Here is a 27013-nt window from a genome sequence, read left to right on the forward strand (position 1 = left end):
TAGGATAAAAACAGAATATATTTTAATGCCATTTAATGTAATGGTAATGATAAGTATATGATAATCTGAATTGGACCCGGCTGAGGGTTTTGTGCTTTTTCATTGCCAGCAGGGACAAATCTGCATTTTTATCATAGGAGGATCTGACAAGGCAATCTAAGTCAGAGTGTTTGGAAATCGGGCTGAAAATGAGGCGTGTAATTAGCATGCTCTGCATGTTTGGATAAAATCCGGTGAAAGCTTTCTTAACTATGGAACTTTTTTATGGACACTGGCAGAATAGCTATTTGAGCTTAAATCATGCATTCTAATAAGGAATTAATATATTCACAATTGCAAAGAGATCATTGTCTGACCAATTTCTCCAAATGAATTAAATCTTTTAATAAAAGAACTTTTATAAAGGTTTTTTTTTCTCCTGTCACCATGAATTTAGCTACAAAAATACTGAGCTGTTAAATAAAATGTGTGTTGCTAATCTCCCGAAAACCAGATTTAATACATAAAAAACATCATTTTCATATTTATGCTTACAAATGTGTTAAACTAGCAAGGTAAAACTGCATACATTCATAAAACTGCTGAACTGGAAACATTGTTTGCCCTGTAATACATTTTAAGCATGTAAACAAATGAATTAATTTCAGAACCAGGATACAGTGGTTATTTGTAGTATATGTGAAGATTATAGTCTTGTCAGTTACTACGCATTGTTTTATGAGAAAGGTCTGCCACCTAGTGGAACCATAGTGTTGATACAAGCTGGGCTTAATGTTTTTTCCCAGGTAAAATGAACCATTAAATTGACATGTGCTCAAAATATAACTCTGTAAAACTATCAGTGACAAGTAGAAGTGGAATGTTGGACTAGAATGCCAGAAAAAGGTTCCTCTAAGGGTTCTTTGTTAAAGAGGTTCTACTGGAAATCCTCAGCTAGAGACACACTGCTGTTGGAGGGATGTTCTACACATGCATGTGTATGGGAGGTGGGAGAAAACCAGAGAACCTAAAATGATACCTACACAGACGTGGGGAGAACATGGGAAACTCCACATAGACAGTAACCTTAGCGCAGAATCGAACCACAGACTCTGGGACTAGACAGTGTATCCACTACCAAGACAAATATACATGTACTTTGTCTGCTTCAAGTACCTAATTAGAGAGATCTACGAGGTCATAACCTGAACCCATTCCTTGATGATCAACAAAAAATGTTTATACATTGTGTTCAAAGTCTTTTCAGTTATATTTATATTTATATTTATTTCAGTGAATGAAGTATTTAGAAATATAATTGTGCTCCCTATTATGATCGCTATACAGTGAACAGGAAAACTGTAACTGAAATGTTAAAGAGAAGGGAATAATAGTATCATTAAAGAAAACTTAATCAATTCCACTGAAAAAAACAACAACCTGGAGTTAATTTTGCAGTACTAGTAACTCATATGTTGTTGCATATATTTTATAAAAATAAACATGAAATGTACAATATGTAAAAATGACAAAATAACCAACTACCTGTATGCTGTCACACGTGGTCTGTATGCATATATTGTTAATACCAGATAAAAAAAAAAGTGTTTTCATTGGCATTATTTTACACCTCAGATTTTTCACTTATTCAGATAGGCAGATGACATTTAATGGCAAGCCTCCAAGTGTTATTTCAGTCTTTCTTCACTTCTGTTCCTGTGAAGTCTGGCCCACTGATATGTTCTCACTCTTGCGCTATCTCTGCTTTTCCTCTTTACTTGCTGAAATGGCTCTCTTGAGCCCAGTTTAACAGTCTGCCCTTGCTGGGTGTTACAGCTGGAAGTCAGGGATATGATGCATACTGGTGAGGACTGAAGAGTTTATGCCCAAGCAAGCTGGATCATGGTTCTGACACAGACAGATAAAGTAGAAAATGCTGTCAAGCAATGCAATGGTATTTGTTAAAGAACTGCAGTACGGCTACTCAAATGATATAACTCTGTATTTACGTAACACCCTAAAAGAATGTATGGGTTAATGATTATACAAAAATTAACAAATGCGAACACATGAGATCACCATACCTAACTTTCTCTTCATTGACTTGATCTATGCATTAAGATGATATCCAATCAGATAACTAAAGCATAAGACACATCTATTGTTAAAACACTGCATGGGAACTTTTTAAGTGTCGGAATGTAAACATTTGTTTTTAAATGTAACATTTTTCTTGACTTTCTCAGTAGAGTTACCTGTAAGCTCAGATTGTGTCACAAAATATCTGTGGCTTTACATAACATAAAAGATTGCTGTAGTTACACCTCTTGGCTGCAGAACATAGAACTAAGCTAACTAGATAACTTGGCTAATATTGATGATGAACACAATAGTTTTGATTGTTAGGGTAGATTTTGACAGGACTGACTAATGCGAAATAAATCACTGAGAATATGATGATGTAAGTAGTATAATCAGATCTTGGCAACACAGGATGTATTTGAGCTGATCTACTAGCAGTTTGCTAGATGGTTTGTTAGTAAGTAATTAAATACACATGTACGCAGCTAAAAAAAACAAAAAACAAACAAACAAAAAAAGACCATTACAGATTTCTAGTTATTCGTAATGAGTTTTAATGTGTTTCCAGTGGTCTGTAATGGTAGTTCAATGGAATATGCTGTTTTACATGGTTCCTGCTGGTTTAAATAATTTTATACTGATGATAATTATTTGCCCACGAAAGGAGGGTGGGAGTATTTAATAGTAACCAGGTATTTTTCCAGCAGGGTATTTTAGGACCTGACATTTTAATGCCAGAGGTAAGTTTTAGAATTGCTTAATGCATATTAATCCATCCATCCATCCATCCATCCATCCATCCCTCTTCTATACCGCTTATCCTACAGGGTTGCGGGGAACCTGGAGCCTATCCCAGAGAGCATCGGGCACAAACGGGGTACACCCTGGATGGGGTGCCAATCCATCGCAGGGCACAATCACATACACACTCACACACCCATTCATACACTACGGACACTTTGGACATGCCAATCAGCCTACCATGCATGTCTTTGTACTGGGGGAGGACCTCAGTACCTGGAGGAAACCCCCGCAGCACAGGGAGAACACCCATACTTGTACTGATTTTAATAGAAACTGTGATGGTCCCTGTGGGTCTCTACTGGTAATTTATTGCCTTCTATTGGTGGCATGCTATGTCTAGTGGTTACCATTAAGTGGATAGCATTAATGGTAATGGTTTTAATGGTTAGGTGATGGTTTGTAATGATATTTGTTGTGGAAATTAGAATTTCTGTGATGATTTCTATTGTGTGTGTGTTTTTTTTCAGCAGAGGAATTCTTTAACAATATTCATTTTGCGCTCTATCAATATATCATAGCGGAATATAACGCTGGAAAACATACAATGGAGCATAAAAAACAAAACAAAATAAAAAAAACAATCACTGTATACAGTGTACTACTGTGTAATTCCCATCAATAGTACACATAGTGATATTGGGCAAAATTCCCTCACCTCCTCGCGCGTTTCACTACGTAGATGCCATAGCAACAGACAATGCACGCGCGATGTGAGCTCCTCCCTCCTCAGCCGGACAGCAGCTGGCAAAAGTCAAACAAAGCTTTTAGAGAGAGAAAAGTGAAACAAGGTCAAAGAAGGTGTAAATTAAACCAAACACCAAGAACAGCGAGTTGTGGGAGGTCATCCATCATTACTTTGACCTTAGAAAATTTTCCAGAAATTTCCCAGGCTTTAACTGGACAGGTGTTACCGGAGCGAAACTTTTTCCCAGGAAGATAAGTTAACGACGCTTAAACCCAGGAAGTAACACAAGGTAGGCGAATCATTTGTAATTATTTTAATGATTTAATTGGCTTTAAATAACTGATGTACATTTAGTCGCCATGTCCTTGGCTTGTTTTGGCTCAGCAGGAAGTGTGAACGTGTGCGTCCCTTGTAGATAAACTTGAACAGGGCTACGGCTGTATCCCAAATCACTCTATACGCCCTACATACGTGCACTACACACCGAGTAGGATATACAGGATTTTACACCCTATGTAGGGCACTGTGGGTCCGAGAAGGAGTAATTTGGTATTCAGCCTGTGTTTGTGATGGAATCCACCAAAGAGGAAAGAAGGAATGTGAGCTTTGCTTTATTTCTTCTGTTTTAACATGAATTGTAAGAACACGAGCTTTCCAAAAATTGTTTCTCTTTCCCTTTTCATTCTGACTTTAACGTTCTCAGTACACGTTTTCTTTCATCACCTGTGTTTGTGGGCGTTTGTTCAAAAGTGGTCAGGCACGTTTTGTCTGTTGGAAATTAAACGACATATGATACATAGAAAAAAAAAAAAACAGGACTCAGGTAGTAGGTACTTGTAGAAGATTGGAAGATAATAGTTTCTTCGTTTGCTGTTAAATTGGAGTATATTTTGTGTGTGTGTGTGTGTGTGTGTGTGTGTGTGTGTGTGTTGGTTGTGCAGTATTAGTCGCTTTCAAACACACACTGGTTTTGTAAGTACAAACCAACAACGCCAAGACATCTGGAATGAATGTACAGATAAGAGGTCATGAATGACTGAACAGATGAACTAACAAACTGCTCATGGTTTAACCCTCCATCCCTCCAGTAAACCAGGATGTAGACACAAAAACACAAACAGATGGACTTTGATATGGGTTCTTAACAAAAAGGTTGCGAAACTTCTGTTTTTTTTTCTTGGAGTAGTTTAAAATGTGTGTAAGACTGACGACTTCTTTGCAGTGAATCCACTTCTGCAGTAGAATTTACAAAAACAAAAACAACAAAAAAGAGTTGTTTATTCGCCAGTCAAGTTCAACCCCGCCCCCTCAAATTTTGGCCTAGTGATTATACGCGATGATATTACCACTGTTTCTGTTTGGCATTTGCCTCACTCCTCTGAGGTTGGGGGTTCGATTCCCGCCTCTGCCCTGTGTGCATGGAGTTTGCACGATCTCCATGTGTTTTAGGGCTTTCTTCCGGGCACTCCGGTTTCCTCCCTCAGTCCAAAGACATGATGATTGGCATCTCTAAATTGTCCATAGTGTGTGAATGTGTGTGCGATTGTGCCCTGTGATGGGTTGGCACAATGTCCAGGCTGTCCTCCGCCTAGTGCCCAGAGTCCACAGAAATTGCATGTAAACATTGACAAACTTGACAGTATATGATCCTGCAACTTGCAGTGCTGCTATTTCCATCCAGAGCCTTGATGTAATCTACATTTTTCTGAAGGTCAAACAGAGAGATAAAGGTTGCATGGAAAGCAGAACTTCTAGTTTCTTGGAATGACTATGGGCACTGAGACAACCACAGTTCTTACTAATAGCTTGTGTGACCAAGGAAGTTTTCTTATACATCAGGCTCAGTCGGGTGGTTTCAGCTTTAAGCTGTTCAAGGTGGTGCTGTTTAATTGTCTGCTACACACAACTGTGTTACTTCTGACCTTGTAGTGAATGAATGATCTAAGTAAAGCAAATACCATGGAAATAGGGTTGTGTTTGACAACATTAATGCCAAATATAAGTTTGTGTACATGCACGTAAGTCTGGGTGTGTGTATTGTACTGTGCTAAGTTCCTTTTGTTCTGTGGAGCATGCGAGAACAATATATAGCGTGAAAAGAATGACGGCTCACTGATAATGTTAGTCTCACAAATACAGCCTTGGTGTGGAAAAAGCAGAAACCATTAGTTTGCCAAGAGTTTATCACTTCCCAGTTTGATAAACTTTTCAGCTTGGAAAAATTGATGCCTTTGGGGCTTAGCCTAATAAAACTTCAAAATGTGTCCTCGACATTTGATACATTTTCATTTTGCATGTTAAAGATTTCTTTATGTGTTTGTTATTCGTAGTATACAAAATGCAACTTTCAGCACTTAGTGTTTAGCTTCTGTTAACCATTAACTGTGGGCCTCCACCTCTTAAATATATAAGTTTTTCACATTTAAAAGGGGGGAAAAAAAAGCTTTTGACACACGTGTATAAGGGGGAGTAAGGGTGTAAATCGTTAATTTATTCTTGATGTGTGAATTAAAAATTCCTCCTAATGCAATTGTATTGCAATTAAAATGAAAAAGGTCAAAAAGCCAATGAATTAAGATTTTATTAATCAAAGCAAAAATGTTTGAATGTGCCGTGTGATGGGTCATACTCTTCAGATTTTATTGTCTGTACAGCCAAGTGACTCAAGCAGCAGTCATAAGTTAACCATCAATAACCGAAATGTGCGCTTGAGAAATATTAATCTTTTGGAAATGCACTACATGGCCAAAAGTTTGGGGACACCTGATCATCACACCCATATGTGGTTCTTCCCAAAACTGTTACCGTAAAGTTGGACGCACAAAATTGTAGAAGATGTCTCTGTACGCTGTAGCTTCAATTTTCTGTAAATGGAACTACTGTAAGAAGCCCAAACCTGTTCCAGCATGACAGTACCCTTGTGCACATAGCAAGGTCCATATGGACATGGTTTGTCGAGGCTGGAGTGGAAGATCTCAAGTAGCCTGCACAGAGCCTTGACCTCAACCCCACTGAACACGGCCTCCCTGCCTGACATCAGTGCCTGACCCCCTCCAAAATCTAGTGGTATGCCTTCCCAGTAGAGTGGAGGTTATTATAACAGCAAAGCAGAGACTAGATCTGGAACAGGATGCTCAAAAAGCACATATGGGTTTGATGGTCAGGTTCCGCAAACGTTTGACCATGTAGTGTACCTTCAATGCTTTTAATACATTTTCTGCATTTAATTTAATTACGTTGTTCATTTACAGTAATCAGTTTTGAATCTAATTGAAAACTAATAAACCTTCAAACTAATGAGTTCATCATCAGGTCAGAGATTCAAACCCCTTGTAGCAGGTAAGTGCCATATATTGATATGGCATGTCACAGAAGTCCAAACAAGTTTCCGCTATATTTAACCAATCTAGAGGACACTCTGAAAGGATCCCACAATCACTACTTACTTAGAATTACTTAGATAAGCTACTACCTTTTATAATATTCTCTTCCAGTAGGGTTAGTATATATTTTAGCCTGGTATCTGGTCAGGGAAATAAAAGCAGAGATGTTATGTAATGTAACCTCCATTCTTTTGTACAACCAGTTATGCCGATTAGGCTTCAAGCCTGATAATGATTCCAGTCTACTCTCAAACCATTTTAACCATACTTATTCAAGATGTTTGTGTTTTTTTCAAACTCTAACAGCAGTGATACCTAACATGTTCTACTTGTACTACTTACTAGTTGTCTATGCTACTGTGTATCACATACCACTGTCATACCTGTTAACCTTGTGTTTATGCTTTAAAAGCACTCTCTCTCTTTTGCTCTGTCTCGCTACCTCCGCACATCTCTGCAGCTTCATTGACTAATTAAAGAGGCAGTTGCTAAGAGATGGCGGGCAGCAACCATTTCTGAAAGGCTATGCAATTCGGTCGAAACTTAAAGCTCTGTGTCCTTTTCATTTTCCCATCTAGAGCTGACCCATGTAAGGAAGGAGATTGGAGAGCTCTCTCTCTCTCACACACACACACCAATTACACACACAAGGACACTATAATGGCAGCTTTCAGTGACACCTGTGACTCTAAGGTGAGTCGGACCGCCAGGCTCCGTGGAATGTATATGAAAAGCAAGTCCAATGTGTGTGGAAGTCCTCAGGAGCAGAGTGACTGTAGCACTGTGCTGGAGAAGAGTCAGGAATTCTTTCAGATCTGTGACACTGAGGACAAGGGCTTCGTTACTCGACGGGACATGCAGGTAAGACTAAAGCATGCTCAGGAAAAAATGTCCTGCATTCTGAATAATTGCATTAGTAATAGTAAATATCGTATATTATATGCCACTACGCAATATTTAATTGGAATTGTTTAGCTGGACGATCAAAACACAAGTATAACTACAATTTGGATAGAAAGTTGTGAAATGTCAGTAAGTTGTGTAAGATTCAATTAGGGGTAGGCTATGTGACAAACATATCATGATACCTTTGTACAATATATGATCTATAGGTTTGCTAACAAGCTGCCCACAAACCAGTAGTGTTGCAAAATTTAACATTGAAAAGGCAAAATTTGTTTAAAAATATTTTACAATGGTAAAGATTCAGTGCAAATTTTTAACAAGGATTCAGTTGCTTCCGATTCAAGTTTATTAAACCAACATATTATTTAGTTTTATTAAAAAAAAGTTATAAGAAGATACCCACAATATTTCAGAAAATTATATTGTAACGTATTACAATAACAATATTCTATCTTTGTTTCCTTGCCTGAGTCCTAATAGTCTGGAATTCACTCATCACACTGGGGATATTAGTTGAGTCCTACAGTCGGTTGCACCAGCAGAATGTTCTCTCTATCATAGCCTAGATTAAATGTAATAGTGAGTAAGTTAACCAGGTTACCAAGTGAACTGGTTTCAGTGTGACCTTTAAATTATAACTTAAACTTACACCTACCCCCTAGTAGATGTAACATTTGACTTAAATGCAGCTCCTGGAAGTAAGAATTGCATGTTTACTGACTTTAAATGCACTTTTTTTAAATGTATTTTTTATTTTGTGAGAAGTGTTATGCTTTATTTATTTCTGTAGTCTGTGATCATCAGACATGGCTACCTCACTGAAATACACCATTTGTAACTTAAGAGATCTTAGGATAAACTACAAATAGGATATGCTTTTTTATAAACATACTGTAGCAAGCACTTTACTCTAGCACAAAATGTCACCAAAGGTCATTGCAAAATATTTAAAACATTTTACCATTAATGAAATGTTATTATGTTCTGCTTTAATGTTTTACAGGTCTTTATTTTTAGTTGCTATGGTTTCTTACTAAAATACCCAAGTATGACAAGCACATAAAATACAAATATAAGAGACTGGTAATTTTAGGTCACCACTTTATTGTAAGCAAAGTCTATTAGGATTTTATTAAAATCACTAACTCGAGTACAGACCTTGCTTGAAGTAAACATTGAGAAAGACAGGCCATGGATGTAGTATGTCCTGTTTGTCAGATTGTGTTACTGATTGTTTGGTGAAATACGTCCTTCTGTGCGATAAATTTTTGGATCTACAGTCACCTTACGCATTACTTGTTACGACGTAACTTAAATCTCTTTGATGTAACCAGGCTGGTTTTAAACTAACTATGTTCACCTTATGGTTTCAGACCAACTTTACACCTTGATTTTTTTCAAAAATCAAGCTTATCTTCAACAGCTGCAACTGGCAGCTGAAATTAGTTAGTGTGGACTCACTACAAGGGTGTTTTGAGAGTTGCATAATACATTCCAGCAGAAAAAAAGGAATGATTGTATCCCGCTATCTAAATAGCAGATTATCTAACACTAGAAGTGAATTTGAATGAGGACACAGCACATGCAGACCAGCCGAGATGTGTGGAGATGTAGTCTACACTTTGCCACTGCTAATTCAGTGGAGTCTGTGAAACAGCTTGGGCAGCCATGAGTAGAGAAAGGGTAGAGGACAGAGCTTTGAGATGCCACCTCTTCGGTTGTATTATTGTGCAGATTGGCCAGCCTCATCGATTCCAGTCTATTGTGAATGTTCTCTTTGATGACCCACTCATAGGCTCACACTCTGAAGCCATAACACCTTTGATCCTCTGTTTATGGAGATGCACTGATATCCATCAGCTCCACATCTTTATTCAGTTTCTGTATAAATAATCTCAACACATTTGAATGCACAAGTCCCTAAACGTTTCCGTTTCATTACTTTCTGTCTTACTTCATTATTTGTGTGAATGCAGTTTGAATGCTAACTAATATCGAAATATTTGCATATTCGCTGAACAACAAGGCTCAACATTTAGACATGAATACTGGATCTACTGATTTGGATTCTACTGTTTTGTTTATATCTCTTTATTTGCTCATATTTTATTATAAATGCATCAGTTTATTACCTTTCAGCTGAACAGGAAGCATAGCAGAAATGGCTAAGCTCATTGCATATTTATAATATAATTTTTTTAATCTGTATATTAGACTGCATGTATGGTTATTTAAAAAAAAAAAAAAGACAATGTGGCCAGGCTAGTTTTCCCCCCTGTATAACTCATACAGCGTTCCAGTCACACCGAGGAGTACTGGCTAGCATGTTGTGCTTACTACTTCACACCAGAACCCGAAGTGTTAACAACTTGCATTTTAAAGCCACACAGCAGAATAGTCTGCTGACAAACAAGTTACGCCTAAGCCTGATAACCACTGTTTGTTCAGAAGCTTTAGTCTAAAAGTTCTACCATCAAGCTCACAGAACTTTTTCAATTTTATGAGGCAGTTGATCAGTTGCCTGTCTTTGTAAATGTTTGCTTAATCATAGTACAGCGTGTGTTATTTGCTTTAAGGAATAGAGCTGTTTACACTGTATCTATGGGGTTGGGCACTGAGATGTAAGCACATGTAATTATCGGTCATTCAGGCTCTAATTTGAAATATAATAAGTCTGGAAGACATGATGAGCCTCTCAAAAAAGGCCATAATTAAATTATAATTAAGTGTAATTCCCTGTGTGACATGGGTTTCTTTGTATTCTAAGCACCACAAATCTATTCTAGTAACATAATTGCTTGTTTTCATTAAGATAAGTTTTTAGATTGATTCATAATATTAGCAACAAATTCACCAGTGCTTTAAAACATATTCACATTACCAAATATTATTTCACCCATTTGAAGATATCTCTATTTGCGTAATAGAACATAACTAAATCGTCCCACTTTTCTTCAGCTATAGGTCTTAAGTATCACCAGCATGCATGTATAATATGTAAGGAACGTAACAGATGTGAGACAGTTTGGTGTAATCTGAAGTTGATTATTTTCCTATAACAGAATGTGACAGTGTTTTATTTCTCTCATCACTGGTTTATCCATACTTTAATTTCATGGAGCAGCCACAAAACAAATCGTAAACAATCATTTCCCTACCACTGTCTCTTTTTTTCTCTCTCTTGAAGTTGATTAGATTAGATTAGATTAGATTAGATTAGATTTGGATTAGATTTAGATTTATTGCCATTTGCACAGGTATGAGGAGGTACAGGTGCATTGGAATTACCCTTTGAGTCAAGTTATATTAGAATGACACACTAAACACAATGTTACAAAACACACACACACATTTTTATATATATATATATATATATATATATATATATATATATATATATATATATATATATATATATATATATATATATGTATATATATGTATGTGTGTGTGTGTGTGTGTGTGTGTTTTGTAACATTGTGTTTAGTGTGTCATTCTAATATAACTTGACTCAAAGGGTAATTCCAATGCACCTGTAAAATTGAAAAAGTATATATATATATATATATATATATATATATATATATATATATATATATATATATATATATTACACACACACACAAATAATTTAAAAATAAATTATTATATAAAAATTCTATCTGGCATAGCCAGTAAGATGATTAAAACACAACCCATTCATAGACTGTTGAGTGTATGAATTAAGTGTCCTTGAATAAGTTGGGAGGGGTGAGACTACTAAGAATGTTCTGCGCTTTCCTCCTGCTACGTTGTGTGTATAATATTTCCATAGAGTGTAGCTCAGAGCCGTATTTCCAAAATGTACGGTAATGCCGCTGGTGGGAATACTTTCAACAACTCTGTAAGCCTGGGTGAGAGGCTGACGGCTGAGTCCGGACTTCATAAAATGCTTAAGATTTTAAATGCAGCTTGCCATGTTACTGAGAAATAGCAAAGCCCTCTATCCTCTGTTGTGGCAGAATCTGAAACTTTCTGAATCTGAAAACTTACTCCATAAATATTCAATAAATATTCCCTTATTAAAGCTTCACCACTTCAGTGTTTGTGAAATAGCAGCATGTTTAATCCATTTTTATTATTAGCCTCGGATTATGTGGAGTGTATGCCATGCAGGTCCTTGTGAATGAGCTGTTGCTATAAAAACAATAACACATCAATAAATTATGTTGTATTGTCAGAGCTGCTGTTATAGAAAATGAATACATCCAATCAAATTGAAGAATTCAACAGCACTGTGGTATAAATATATTTTTTTTTTTTTTTTTTTTATAAATGCATAGTACATTTATCCCCTATTGTGTTTCAGAGGCTTCTTGGAGAATTTCCTCTGAGTGCTGAGGAACTGGAGAATGTGTTTGATACGTTGGACACAGATGGAAACGGATACCTTACACCAGAGGAGTTCTCCTCTGGCTTTAGTGGGTCTTTATATTATCAATCGGACAAAGAAAAACTTTTCTGTTTTTAAATTTGAACAAGAAGTATAGCAAGTCTAGCTTTAGTGTATTTATGTCTTTTTGTGTTTACTGTTTTGTCTTGTTATTGTTATTACTATCCAGAGCAATCTGATTAATCTTCTTCTGTGCTTTTGCACATATGAGCCCAGTATACAACTTGTAAACGTGTTACCTTGTCCAGTGGGGTGGGCTGGATGATGTAGCGGGGGGGAGACCTAAAACCTTCTAATAATACTCTGCATGTTTCTGGTGCAGGTGAGTTCATATTTGGCCCTGCAGCTTCCGCAGCAACTCCACAGCCTGCTCCAAAGCACTTTGCAGAGCCGATTTCTCCTGATCTGCTCTACCAGAGTCAGTGGGAGGATAAACTCAATGTGAGCGAGGATGACGAGGAGAAACATTTCTGCATTCTGATGGAGAACCTGGGAGCCAGCAATGTCTTCGAGGAGTGGGTGTAACATGTTTACAAACTCACTCACTGAACAGTATGCTGACTGACAGCATTTCTCTTTGAGCTTTGTCAGATACTCTATGTATGTTATGGAGATGATTTCACACCAGAGGGAAAAGCAGTCATGGCTGTGGGAAGAGAAACCCAAAACAAAACAAAAAGCTTCAAAACAACACACAAACAGTATTGTATTTCATTTGTAACATGCGGAAACATTCCAGACTGAAAAGGAAAATCTTCACTGCATTGCATTTAAGTTTCTTCAGAGAAAAACAATCAGGGAATTTGCTTTTTTTTTCTTCCAAGGATTAAACTTCCAGAAATGAATATAATTCCCTGTCGCATTCTATTTTATTTGTTTATAAGTGCATGAATGTTGTCACACTGAAATGTACTCACTGTCCAATCTCAGCTCTAAGCCTTACTCAGCAACGTAGATGTAATTGGAGTATCGTTTTCCATGAGACATTACTGTACATATAAAGGAACGCCCTTTATTGTTTCTTACTGACTCATTTTTTCTTTATTCCTGCTGCACTGACTGTTGAACCCTTAGTCAACAAGCTTTACAGATTTACTACTAAAATATGATAAAAGTATTAATATGAATAAAAATACTTATAGCTCACAGCAGGACCTGTGAGTTGAGTTATATTGCATCATGCCATAATTAAAGAGATCAAGTTACTTAAGTGTAATGCACTGAAGGTTTTGTTTTGAGTGTTGCATGTTTCTGCATATCACAAATGAAAATCATTACAGTTTCTGTGTGGTATTTCATGTTTTTACTGCTGCGATTGCTTTTTAAACGTAATCTTCTCCTTATGCTATATTTGGATAACATACTGTAATTGGACTCCTGAATAGAATAGAAGTTGATCAGTGTTTGGTAACTTTCAGTTCCCCAAAAATGCAGAAAGGTCCTGAGTAACACAGGCTGAAATTTTCTATAGTGAGTCTACACTGTTCCCAAGGGAGCCCCGCCAGATTAAACAGAGATATTTTAATATTAGCCGTCATCTTCAGCCTTCATCTTTCATTTTGAGAAGCAAATATCAGTTGTGTTGCATGATTAGTTTTGCCGGTACCACATTGCAATTGTTCTATGACGCAGAACAGAATTGTAGTGGAAGACATCAAGTTGATGAAGTATATCCTATTGGCTCATGGTGACCATTTGGATTACATGGTTCTGTGGATGTATGTCGGTCTTTAACTGTCCCAGTATTTCATAGACAATATCATAAATGCTGAACGTCTGATGATATGAGTAAAAAATATTTTGCATTTCTGTTTATTTTACAAATTGACGGTTTGTATAGAAGATATGAATACGGATAATATTACAATTAAGAGTTGCTCTGATGTTTAGGAGGATAAGCTATAAAGAAGAATTAATATTAGAAAGGCATGAAACATATTTTCTCTGTCAGATTACAGTGTCTAGAAACCTGCATCGATGTTGTATTCTATTTTTTATTTAACAAATTTGAATTCAATAATTGTTTTTCAGTGTATAAAAAAACAATAGATGCTGTTTTGATAAGGATGCATGTTTCAAAGTATAATTAAAAACCCCAATCATCCAACGGTATTTTTTGAAGTGAGTTATTTGATCTTCTCTGATGTTTTAGTCCAGGAGCAGTTCGCAGTCTGTGGGCTCAGCTGCGCAGGGATGAGCCTCATCTCCTATCTAACTTTGAGGAGTTTCTTGCCAGGGTCACGTACCAAATTAAAGAAGCTACCCAGGAGAAGAGCGAGATGGAAACTGCTTTGAAAAGGTCAGTGGTTTACTATTTTATTTCTTATCTGATCAGTGCAGTATTTCTTAATTGCTTGATTATAAATATTATATTGAGATCGATAATAGTTTTGGGAGCTGAGAGTTGATAGTCAGGTGTCTGCGAACTTCATTTAATTAAATTTATATTGCCAATCTGGTTTATGGCTGAAGCTTTCATGAGCTCTACCCTTAAATGTCATGATCGTTGGTATCAGCTGTTCTTGCCAAAATTTCAAAAAAGCAAGAGGTGCTCACGAAGCTCATATTTTAAATCTACTCGATGTCCCAAATCTGGAAACCTCTAACAATTGTCCTATGTTCCACTTAACATCCTGTATAACATTAATGTACTTGTTATTCTCTAATTTCTCTGTTATTTTCCAATTTCTCTGCACCAGTGGATATTATTGAGACACGCATAATTACAGTACAATGCTGAAAATACATAAAAAGAGAAGTAGCTGTTAAAAACTAATTAATGGTTACGTAACCTACTTCAGGGACAATAACAGCTTTGATTTGAGCTTACAAAGCCAAATACCTTACCTCAGAAAAATTATTCTTTTAATGATTTGGATAATATTGTCTTTCTGATCCTCATGCTGCAATCAAATGAGCCAGCACATGTAGAAATAAGCTGTTTTTGTCCTGGCAAAAATGAGCGTGTTGTTTTGAAATCCGGTGTAATATCTCTTATGAAGGAAATGCATTCTGTGGTGGGAGTTCTCACTCTCTAAAATTCATCGAAAACCAAGTGCTAGTAATTCAGTGTCCTGTGGGTGCACAAAACACACTGAAAAATTATTGAACAAGTATCAGTTAATTTCAATAGAGCCGATATATCCTATACAGGAAAGCAGCATCCCATGATGATGAAATCCAGCGTCTCTATGAGGAAATGGAGCAACAGATCAAAAATGAGAAAGACAGGATTCTTTTACAGGTAAGATATGGTAATGCTTCATTTTAGTTTTCCTTAAGAATAAGAAATGCTCTTATCATGATAATTGTAATATTTTCCTATAACAGCACACTCCGCCATGTTTGGTTACTTGCATATTATATGCTTGGAGCCTTCTTTCTTTTTATAAGGTGTGATGTGTCCTGCAGGATTCTGAAAGGTTCTTATCTCGCAGTCAAAATCTCGAGTACCAGCTTTCTAGCAAAGAGAAGGAACTTGAACTGCTTTCAAACAAACAGAAACGGGTAAGTGAGTGTTTTGATTTCCCAGACATTTCTACGTACTTGCAGGTAATTGCACTCGCATATACAGTGCTGTGAAAAAGTATTTGCCCCCATAGTTTCTAATGCAGCTGCATTCATAATGGGGTTCAGGTGGACTACATGCAACCAGGCCTGATGTCTTCTCTTTTTGTGAATATCTCATACTAAATAGTTTTAGATCTTCAAACGAAATACACCATAAAACAAAGGCAACCTCTAAACACACAATATAGTTTTTTTTTTGTGTGTGTTTTTTTTTTTTTTCTTTTTCTTTTTACTACAGAAGCAGAAAAAAGTTACCCAACACCTATGCCCCTTTAAACTTAAAATCTGGTTGTGCCATCTTTAGCAGCAATAACTGCAACCGAATGCTTCTGATAGCTGGAGATCAGACTTTCACAGCTCTGTGGTGGAATTTTTGTCCACTTTGCTTTAGTTCAGCCACACTGGAGGGTTTTCGAGTGTGAACTGCCTGTTTTAAGGTCCTGCGACAGCATCTCAGTTGGTTCAAGTCACGACTTTGATTAGGCCACTCCAAAACTTTAATTTTGCTGTTTTGAGTTATTCTGAGGTGGACTTACTCCTATGCTTTGGATATGGTATATTTGTTCGTGGCCATAGTTGGCACATGAATGTATGAAGAGACGCATGTCTGTCGCATGTGTGTCTTATACGTGTGTGTGTGTGTGTGTGTGTGTGTATAATGTATGCAGTGTAGTTTGTCCAGTGGTACAGGTTAAGTATTCAGAAAGGATGAAAGAGGAAAAATTGTTTTAATCCCAAGAAACTTTTCAATCAGCATTGTATTCTTTTCAGAATGTTTTCACTTCGATATTTCTCCCTTTATTGAAGATATGCTTTAGTTAATTACATCTATTCGTTCAAAAACCTAATGCTGCTGACAACATAATGCCGCACATGAGGAAGAGACAAATAGCTCACTCTTCTTATCACCAATACATAAAAGGCAGCTGAATCTTTTTATGCTAATAAAAAAATTAGCACGTGTCTAAAACTAGCCCTTTCTCTTAAATGACCCATTTCTATTGTTCAAGTAATCAAAAACAACAATGGACCGCCATTGTTTTCTTTATCAGAGCATTAACACTGAATGCTGTCTAATCTGGGCGCAGTACATCTCTGCTTTTGAGATGGCTTGTGTAATGATCCAGTATTTCAAGGTCTATTTTCGGCATCATGCAGTGCTTGGCACCATTGTACCCACTTTCTTATCCAACAGGTCCTCTACTGCTGGACATCTCTCTTCTGACAGCACTCAAAATACTGTCTCTATAGTTAAGTGTTAAGTGCATTAAGTGTTTTGTTTACGATGGTTTGTTGGTTGTACTCCTGTTCTTTGTTTCACCTCATTACAGTTAAATTAAAAATGAAGTACATTATATAGATACAATGCCTTCTTTAACTATTAGCACCCTTAATAAATATGAGCATAAATGATTGTATAAAATAAACATTACACGCATAAATTCAAATTAAATGATTTAAAGATTTCCACTCAAACAATAAGCAATATGATTTATATTTGCTTTAACAAAAAATTATTCTCATTGGAACTACTTTAAAAAAAAATAAAATAGTATTTGTTCTCAAAAATATGTCCCACAATATGTTGGATAAATTTTTATTATTTTAAACAAACAGAATAAGGAAAAGAATAATAATTTTTCATTTGCTCTCTCTATACAGGAACTTGCCCAGTTCTCCTGCGGTATAAATATCATATTGCACATATGTTAAATCCCCTTGTTATTTACTACCATGGGAAAAACCGAAGAACTTTCAGCACAAAAGCTAAATACAAGGGAACACGCCTGATACCTGCCATGAAATATGGTGGTGAATCATAGATTCTGTGGGACTTTTTGGGGGGTTAGGGGGGTGCTTGTAGTTCACAGGCTCTGAAGAAAATTGATTACCTTGTGAATGCTGCCAAACTCAGCTAAAGAAAATTTACCAGTATACTTCAGTATACTTTCAAGAAGACAAATTTTCAAGAACATTTACCAGTATATTTCACTGTATTTTCAAGAAGTGAGCCAAACATTCTTCCAAATCCACACAGAAACCATTAAAGCCCAGAATCATTGTTTTGCAATAACCATCTCAATCTCTGGATTTGAAAACCCGTGGTCTGAATTGAAGAGGGAATTTCACATACATAAACCAAAGACTATAAACGAGCTTAAAATGTATTGCATTAAGGAGTGGACCAACCTTGTTAGAAATTACAGGTAGAGACTGCTGTGATTCTCTCCAGGACATGTGACACAAAATAGTAATTGTAATTGTATCCGTTTTTGCACGTTATTCTTTTTATAAATTCCTGAAAGATGCCAGTTTTTCTCAAGGCCACTGTATTTCTCTAATCTGCGTTGAGTTAATGCGTTCCTGTCGTGTGTGTGTGTGTGTGTGTGTGTGTGTGTGTGTGTGTGTCAGTTAGAGCAACAGTGTCGTGAGCTGCACAGCGAGCAAAGGGAGACTGCAGTAGAGAATGTGAAACTGAAGCAGTATAATGAGGAGTTGGCTCACGAGCTGGAGAACACCACTCAGGAACTGAGCTTAGCACAGGAGCAGCTCAGTCTGCTACAGGAACAAGCTTCTCGCCTACAAGAAGAGCGAGAGCTGTGAGAACCCACTCAGACTTTATACACACTGTACAGACTTTACTTTAACACATTTACAGGGTCATGTGCTGTACACTGGATTTGCTCATGGCAACAGGTTGCCCACCAGCATGAGAATGTAGTGTTGTCTTTTTGCTCCCAGTTACTTTATGCTGATTTCTGATTTTCAGGGAGATGTACAGAGTTACAGAAGGTTTGCAAAGAGAGAGAGCAAGTCTACTTAAGCAACTAGATTTACTAAGGCAAGAATACTACTACAAATCCAGTAAACAACAGTCTGTTTTGTTTATACCATGCTAAAGGTCAGAACAGATCAAATAGCTGTTTTTCAATGTTTCTATTTTAGGGAAATGAACAAACATTTACGAGATGAGCAGGATCTGTGCTATCAAGTGAGTTAATAGAATTTATAGTCATTATTTTGACTTGGCAGTTTTGTAAAGGGCTTAAAAGCAGGAAAGTTATATAATCATGTTGGTCCCATAGAAACCAAAGAACTCAGCTGTAAAAGCATCAAGGACACAGAGATCTGGATACACAGAAAGGAAACAATCATTTAAAAGGTATGTTTTTTTTTTTTTTTTAATATAAGTGCATTTCAGTTGAAGAACATATGTAATCAGATAATTGTGCAAAAACGTTTAATTAAAAAAAATGTTAAGTATTTTATAAGGGGTAAAACGGTGTTTTGTTGTTTCTTGCACTCTTCAGTGATGATGAAGAGGACATACTGCCACATACTAAGAGGAAGAGTGCAATAGGTATAAAGGGACACAGTTTGGCTCGAGGGCAGGAGGATCAAGCAGGGGGATGGTGTTCTCCTACACACCAGCTACAGAGGATCATCTCCATTGAGGAAGACCATCTCCCCCAGCTCCTGCAGAAAGAGTACCAGGCTGAGCTCAGGAACTGGAGTGAAGAAGAGGAAGACCTGGAACACGGCATTGACCTCCAGATGACCAGTATCTTCCCTTCTGCCAGTACACCAATCTCACAGTGTCCTCCACCAGAGAGCAGGCATACACACACCCCCACCTCACCCAGGGGGCAACCGGTGGGCAAGGAGACTGGCCAGTCGGTGAGAAGCCATTTCACCCGAGTGTCCAGTTATACTTGTAGTGTAGTAGTTATTAGTCACACCGACTTTCCAAAATCACAAAAACAGCTTGCATGCTGTTATAGGTCATGTATCACACCACCCCATCATTGATTACTTTCCCATAACAGCATGCCCTGTCATGTTTTATTATTTACGTATCTGATTTTGAAAAGACAGTGTGATCATTTTTGTTTTGTTTTTTACATCTGCAGAAATTGAGCTTGTTTCCATCTTCACAGGATGGAAACAGCATTAAGGACAGCATTATGTGCACTCAACTGTGTATTCATTCAACCAGCTGAAAAGAAATGAACGACATGATGAAATTAAAAACACTGTCTGTGTTGTGTACATCAAAACAATGCAGCAATGTAGCATTCATGTTACTCTGCTACTTTCATGATCAAATAGTTTTAACTATTTCCATGACACTCATTTTAAAAAGTAGCAATGCTTCCACCTCACTAGTACAGTATATCTCATAACTTATAGATGCATTTCATTGGTGACAGGTTGTTGTAGGCCTTAAACCAGCTCACTGTCAGATTACCTAAAAAATTTTCCTACAAACCTTGCTCTGTTTCGGACTAAACCGCCAGTGTGAAAGCCCCCTTAGATAAGACAGCCAACTGATCTACAGGTGTAGTGTTTCCCAGTGTTTCTCATGAACTCGGAATGAACATACTCACCAAGTCCTGCCATTCACTCATACTGTTTCCTCTATGCCTTTTGTAAAAAGCTGTTAGGGGATAAAAAGCTCTTCTAGGAAGCCTAGAATGTCCAAAATAAAAAAAATAAAAAAACTTCACCAGTTACACTTTTTCAAATTTGGTCATGTGGAGTGTCTATATACAAGTCCCTTTGTAAGTTGTTACTGTATAAATGCTAAACGCATATTAGAATGAGTGCATTTAAATATAAACTAAAGGTAATAAACACGTCCTGACCAATCAGATTTGAGAATTCCACAGTGCTGCGGTATAAACTATTTTAGCGGTAGCTGTTCTGCTCTCTCATTCAGGAGGAAGGAGCAAGTTCAGGACCAGACCGTCTGTTTAAGATCGTTCTTGTGGGAAACTCCAGTGTTGGCAAGACCTCTCTACTGCGCCGTTTCTGTGATGATTGTTTCCACCCAGGAACCTCAGCAACTGTCGGTCAGTTTCCCCATAGTGCATTTCTTCTCGACTGTATGTACGTGCATCAGTTTTTCAGCATGTGGCTGTTCTGTGGGTAAACTCTGAACAGGTTCTTTCTCACTTGTGTGTTTAGGAATTTCAAACCTGCTGACTGTGTTAACAGCATAGAGAGCTGAAGAAGCTTTTCTGTCCTAAACACCAATTGGGTTATGATACTTTGTTGTGTCTGTAAGTTCTGTAGTGCAAGATCTTTCCCAAGATAACATGTTTCTAACATATCGACGTGCAGAGAACTGGGTAGCACTATAGAACGTCATCATTTGACACTGAAATTGTTTCTGGTTTGAAAGTTGGATTTGAATGTCAGTGCGGAGGTGGATGCTTATTCCCTGTTACAGTACATCAATATCACTGTCTGTCCCAACTTCAGATCAATCATCTCTGCCCTTTACTCTCAAGCTACACTCTTCACGTGCTCATTGATTTGTTATGAAGCCACAGTGAGACAGAAAGCTTCAAAGAGTAGAGACGAAGCACATTAGAGCAGAGCTGTTGACAATTTGAAGCAACACATCACACGTTTGTATAGAAGTCATTTCTTTGCCATTCTCCATTTACATATAGGTATTGACTACAGTGTAAAGACGCTTATAGTGGACAACAGCCGGGTAGCACTGCAGATGTGGGATACAGCTGGGCAGGAAAGGTAAGAGCACTACTGATTTTAAGTAGCTGTTGTTTATTTTCCTTCAACAGCATTTTATTCTGCTTATACCGCAGCACACAGCCAACAATTAAAAAAATATATTAATGAATGACGCATCATACTTTTTACCATTTATAGTTACATTTTATGCAGCTCAACATCCACAAGACAAGTTTGTTCCTGTTGTCACTTGCGTTATGGTGGCTATACAGAGTCATTAATTCACCATTCTCTCTTTTTCTCTCTCCTGAAATTACTAAGACAAAAAATGCACTTTGTCACATTGCTGAGAAAGACTCCCATGTCGGAAAACATACCAAGACTCTGACCTTAAATGTTAAAAAATGCCTCCTTTCCAAAAGCTTTAACATATCAATGATTAGCCATTTTTTCTTTGTTGAATTACAAGGCCTTTTTTAATCCGTTCATTATTAGGCTTAGATGGTGTAATACTTTACATTTACATTAATTTCATTCTCAACGTTCTGGCAGGTACCGCAGCATCACTAAGCAGTTTTTCCGCAAGGCAGACGGCGTAGTGGTCATGTATGACATCACATGTGAGCAGACTTTTACAGCAGTGAGATCATGGCTAGCCAGTGTACAGGTAATCCATGATGGCCAAGGGGCACACCTTTCTTAAGCTCAAAGATATGTAAATATTTATGCATATTCATAGTCGGGCTGCGCAGATGCTTCATTTGACTTTCTGGGCAGCCCATACAAATGATTAAAATTACCTACAATGCAGTTCACATCTCTAAGGTTGCCTGATTTTTAATGAGTAATAGTGTCTTGACAGAAAGCTTGAAAGATGCTGTATCTGTTGTTGAATAATGCAGCAGGTCAGGACAGGAATATATTTAATTTTTAATATTTTGTACCAACAGTTAATTGTGCACTTACTTATAAAGAAAATGTACCTGTGGTTTGAAGGATAAGGTGACAAAAGTATTTTTCTGCTGTGCTTACAGTTCAATTTAAGTAAGTGTAGTTTCATGTTAATAATGTTATCTGTGTAAAATTCAGTCCTCGGCACGGTCTCTGATTAAGAGACATGTCTCCTCTCTGCAAAAACAAGCAAATAATACACAAGCAAATAATGTACAGGGATGATACTAATAATAAATCATTTTTTATGTATTTAATTTCAGCCCTGAATGACATTCCAAAGTTTTTATTTTTTTATTGTATTTATTGCCCAAAACAGAATTTCATTGTGACATATGTATTGTGGTTACATCAAACTGTCAGTCAGTGGACTTAATACTGCTCCGCTCTCAAGCTGTTTATCATGCACGGACTTGAGTCAGAATGACATGTAACCACCTCTGTTTTTATTTTTAATTTTTAAACTCCACACTGTATAGCATTTTCTTATTCACTTATTTTCTATCATTTATTTTCTTTTCCCTTTAGGAAGGAGCAGGAGATGACATTCCTGTTATGTTGCTGGGAAATAAGACAGATCTAGAGGGCCAGAGAGAGATCCAGTTCAGAGTGGGGGAGAAATTAGCTAAGGTGAGTGATTTCACATTTGGTTTTTCTCTTCTAAAATTTGACATGGCCATTGGGAAGCTGTAAGACCGTATGAATGCAGCCAATTATTTATTAAAACTTTTTTTTTTGATCAAGCCGTTTAATATAAAACTATGGACTTGGTTGTGAAAACAACCAAGATGGATAATAAAGTGCTAGTAGAAAAAGCTAAATGATGTGCAGAATCTGATATAACACTTCTCACCATAGTAAATCCAATATGTATTATTATTAATAATAAATCTAATCCAGATAGGAAGCTAAGCTGCCTACGATCATGTAAAATAAATAAATAAATAAATAAATAAATAAATAAATAAATAAAGTACATCCCATGGAAGTTGTTGGCTTTTTTGACATATTTGGACAAGCAAACATTTGATCCTCTTTGAAACAGTGCCTATTAATAAAGTTGATACACTATCAAATGACACCTAAAATAGACATTTTTAGATTAGAACTTGCATAGTAAGTGCAGGTGGAACTGGTCTTATTTATACCCCTCTCATATCTAGTGTCTGGTATTCCCTTTGTTATTAAGATGTGTGGTGTCCTCATGAAAAGATCTAAAGAGTTCTATAAGGCCTTCAGAAAAAAGATTGTGGAAGCCTATGAGTCTGGAAAGGGATTTAAAAAGATCTCCAAATTATTTGAAATAGATCATTCCACTGTAAGGAAAATCATCTACAAATGGTGCAGATTTAAAACGACCATCTGATGTCAGGCCTTTTGGAATAATGTCCCCTGAACAGACAAATCAGAGAGAGTTTTTTGGCCACAGTAACAGCAGACATGTTTAGCACAGACCAAAGACAGCTTTTCTGGAGAAGCACCTCATACCAACTGTGAAGCACGGTGGTGGAAATGTTATGGATTGGGGTTGCTTCGCTGCTTCAGGGACTGGACCTTCATTGACTGAGTTATGGAAGGGCCTAGTCAAAGCCCAGATTTGAATTGCACTGAAATGTTGTGGGGGGATTTGAACCGGCCACTACATGCAAGAAAACTCTCAAAAATCTGACAGCTGAAAGAATATTGCATGGAAGAGCGGTAAAAAATTCAAGCAAGCCTGGTGAACAATTATGCAAAACACCTACAAGAAGTTATTTCTGGGGCAATACTAGCTTCTGAGGCCAGGGGTGTACTTACTTTTTCCACAGAATAATATCACATCTATTGATATTTCTGTTGAATAAATGATTGAAAAAAGCTAATTTACCTTGTGGTTTTGTTCAAGTATATCAATTCTATTAATAGGCACTGTTTCAAAGATGATCAAATGCTTGCTTGTCCAAATATGTCAAAAAAGCCAACAATTTCCATGGCGTGTACTTATTTTTTCACATGATTTGTAATTAGCTCATACAGTCGCTTGTGCAGAAATACATAAATATTAACACATTTTCTATACAACAGCCACCTATTGTGAAAAGAACTTAAGTGCATAAGTGAACAGATGAAACAGGGTTTTCCAAGAAGTAGATCATAAATAATTGTATTTATTTAATTAGTGTTTCATCTGCTCTTATCCTTTCCCCTCTCCACTGTCCACACTGAGGTTCCTGTGATGTTTTGAGTGCTTTTGAGTCCATTTTAGCTAATAAAAGCACTTGAACATTATTTATTTTATTTCATGAGCCTAGCTGAAAGGAGGAGATAGATGGATTACATGCTATCGCTTGCATTAGTCATGTAATAATGCATGTACTTAAGCAGTTTGATTATCCTGCTGTGTTGCAGGAGTCTCAGCTGATTTTCTTTGAGTGCAGCGCTTTTTCTGGCCACAATGTGACCGAGTCCATGGTGCACTTGGCAAGGTATGTTAGCTTAAAGCTTCACTTAAATGCACGGAGGATTTTTATCCTCATAAAGCCTGTTGTGTACTTGAGTGATTGTCATCCATTCGACTCAAATATGCTGACATTGTTCTTCTTGTTTATGCGTTGCTGTGTTACAAAGCCTCTTTTCTTGTAGGATTCTGAAGGAACAAGAGGACAGAGAGAAAGAGAAAACTGTCTCCCTGGTTGATGCCTCTTCAAAGAAGAAGTCTTGCTGCTAGCAGAGAGATCCTCTCACACACACACACACGCACGCACGCACACACACGCACACACAGTGCTTAAAGGCAGCTTGTTCACCTCCATCTTTCTGGTTTCAAGGGTACAGTTTTACACACTTCTCACCCTCTACACCTGTGTTTTAACGTAATATAACACTTTTAGACATGTTTTGTAATTGTTTTTAACTTTGACAACAGAGTAAATGAGCAGTGTTGTTATGGGTGAAGATTTGCACTATAGGTTTTTGGTAGATCAACTGTACATATAAAATATAGGCTCATCATACCAAAAGCAAGCTTTATCATAGTATTTACACCAACATATATTAACTATTGAGAAAAGTAGATGAAGGAAATCTCATATTTAAACTTTTGTTGTTTACAGTACATACGTTTACATTTCTAAACTTAAAGCTCCAAATGTGTTTATTTGAAATTACTTGCCTTCTGTGTGTTTTATGAGGGGGAAACAAAATGTCAAGCTCATCTAGAAGAGGATTATTATAGTTTATTTTACTGTCTGAACAAACACATTTATTTTAGGAGTTTCTGAAGAGTTGTGAAGAACAATTGATAGGAAATCTGCCCATTGTGTGAATTCGAAATACTCATACTGGAAAGCAGGGTTTGTGCCTGTATGTTCATTTGTGTTAGTTGAAATGTTTCTTTGATACATGGCCTGAATCCACTAACTTTGCACAAGCAGTTTAGTGCAATCAGTGTTGACGACACTGCCAAATCTCAATGGATTTTTTTTTTATTAGTAGTATTTTTTACAGATTTAGTGTAAACAATGTTGGCTCTACAGCCAAATGAAAGCTTCGAGCTGTCCATGTTCTCCCTGTAGTGCAGCTATTATCCATTTTTCACTTCTTTTTTTTTTTTTTTGCCTCTGTATCAAGGATAAATATTGAAGACCCTAGCACTTTGAAAAGATCAAGAAGGGCTTGTTTTTTATAGCATTAAATAAGTCTGAGGCCATGAAACAATTTGTGATTGGGATCTCAAATTGTTCTGTCTGTAATGTGTGCTTGGTTTGACCATCTTCTGTCCTGTGTGACAAATATACATCATGCTAACAGATCATGCCACACACGTGTGCGTGTGTGTGCGTGCGTGCGTGTGTGTGTGCGTGTGTGTGCGTGCATGTGCGTGTGAGCTTTGCATATTCAAACACAGCACAGTTCCCACTTCAAGACCTGCACTTCCCCTATAATGTACTGTATATTTGAGTCTTTTCCCTGCTCTAAATACATGAAGGACTTGATTATTGTTTACTTGACAAGCTGTTGAGTGTGGGCAAAATGCTAAAACATTTGGAGATAGACACTTCCCATGAAGGGTAACACTTTTGTAATAGAACTTTATTGTATAATTGTTTTGAAGTAATTTACATGAATGTTTTCATTAATGGTTAAATGTTGAAACATTGGGTTCTGCACTTCCTGTAATTAAAGGTGAACAAAAATAGTATTAATCATGGTCAAATTAAACGTGTCTCCAAACATGCATCAGCTAGAATTTTGCTGGAAAAAAATAGTTGGAAAAACAAACAAAACATCTGATAACTGTGAATATTGATAGATTTCATTGACATGAATGTGTTGCCTTTTTTCATTTATCTTGCAGCATTATTAATGTGCATTACTCATTAAAATCATAAAGAAAATTCCCTTCAAAGTCAGCTGTCCTCTATAGAACATACGCAACTTTATTGTTAGGCCAGACACTGTGCTTTTCCTGCCCTCTAGTGGTCATTACGTGATTTACACAGTTTCTACAAGATTATTATTAGTAGCAGATGATTGGATGATTGTGGATGATTCAAGATGATTGGATTCCTTGAATGAAATATTCCTAAACTCCTGTGTTTCCTAATATATGCTTTCTTACTTCTGTAACTCTTTTTAAACATTATTCAAGAGGTACATATTTTGCTTTTTTGCTTGTTTCTTTTGCTTTAATCACAACAGAATGTTTTCTTCTTGAGACTCTATCACAGCAGGTTTTTTGGTGAAACTGAATATAATCAG

General features: G+C 36.9%; 1 protein-coding gene and 1 long non-coding RNA gene across 6 annotated transcripts; one reads left to right on the forward strand and one right to left on the reverse strand.

The window, feature by feature from the left end:
* Positions 1 to 854: 854 nt before the first annotated feature.
* Positions 855 to 4038, reverse strand: LOC124627944 (uncharacterized). The gene is made up of 3 exons (XR_006982372.2): positions 3899 to 4038; positions 3521 to 3606; positions 855 to 1887 (listed from the first exon to the last, which is right to left on the reverse strand). It is a non-coding gene; the product is annotated as an uncharacterized LOC124627944 (long non-coding RNA).
* On the forward strand, positions 3576 to 26896 carry cracr2aa (calcium release activated channel regulator 2Aa). 5 transcript variants are annotated; one of them, XM_053677903.1, is made up of 18 exons: positions 3578 to 3839; positions 7512 to 7794; positions 12188 to 12299; positions 12594 to 12786; positions 14424 to 14570; positions 15425 to 15515; positions 15683 to 15778; positions 18254 to 18441; positions 18612 to 18683; positions 18788 to 18833; positions 18928 to 19004; positions 19153 to 19519; positions 20562 to 20694; positions 21301 to 21382; positions 21875 to 21989; positions 22802 to 22903; positions 24662 to 24738; positions 24881 to 26896. In XM_053677903.1, exons 2-18 carry the CDS (start codon positions 7594 to 7596, stop codon positions 24978 to 24980), a joined length of 2199 nt encoding a protein of 732 aa, XP_053533878.1. In that variant the 5' UTR covers positions 3578 to 3839; positions 7512 to 7593; the 3' UTR covers positions 24981 to 26896. The 5 variants fall into 5 exon arrangements, 4 of the variants coding, with proteins under 4 accessions (XP_053533878.1, XP_047010783.2, XP_053533880.1 ...); XM_047154827.2 differs by having other exon boundaries at positions 24896 to 26896; XM_053677905.1 differs by lacking the exon at positions 3578 to 3839 and adding an exon at positions 4045 to 4187.
* The last annotated feature ends 117 nt before the right edge of the window (positions 26897 to 27013 follow it).

The sequence above is a fragment of the Ictalurus punctatus genome, chromosome 4, assembly GCF_001660625.3.
Source record: "Ictalurus punctatus breed USDA103 chromosome 4, Coco_2.0, whole genome shotgun sequence".
NCBI classification, from domain to species: domain Eukaryota; kingdom Metazoa; phylum Chordata; class Actinopteri; order Siluriformes; family Ictaluridae; genus Ictalurus; species Ictalurus punctatus.

What these genes read in the sequence shown, in the direction of transcription:
- cracr2aa (XM_053677903.1), top strand. Translation starts at nt 7,594, where the DNA reads ATGGCAGCTTTCAGTGACACCTGTGACTCTAAGGTGAGTCGGACCGCC. An exon ending in TTACTCGACGGGACATGCAG is followed by an intron (nt 7,795 to 12,187) that starts GTAAGACTAAAG and finishes ATTGTGTTTCAG; the next exon opens with AGGCTTCTTGGAGAATTTCC. An exon ending in TTTCAAACAAACAGAAACGG is followed by an intron (nt 15,779 to 18,253) that starts GTAAGTGAGTGT and finishes TGTGTGTGTCAG; the next exon opens with TTAGAGCAACAGTGTCGTGA.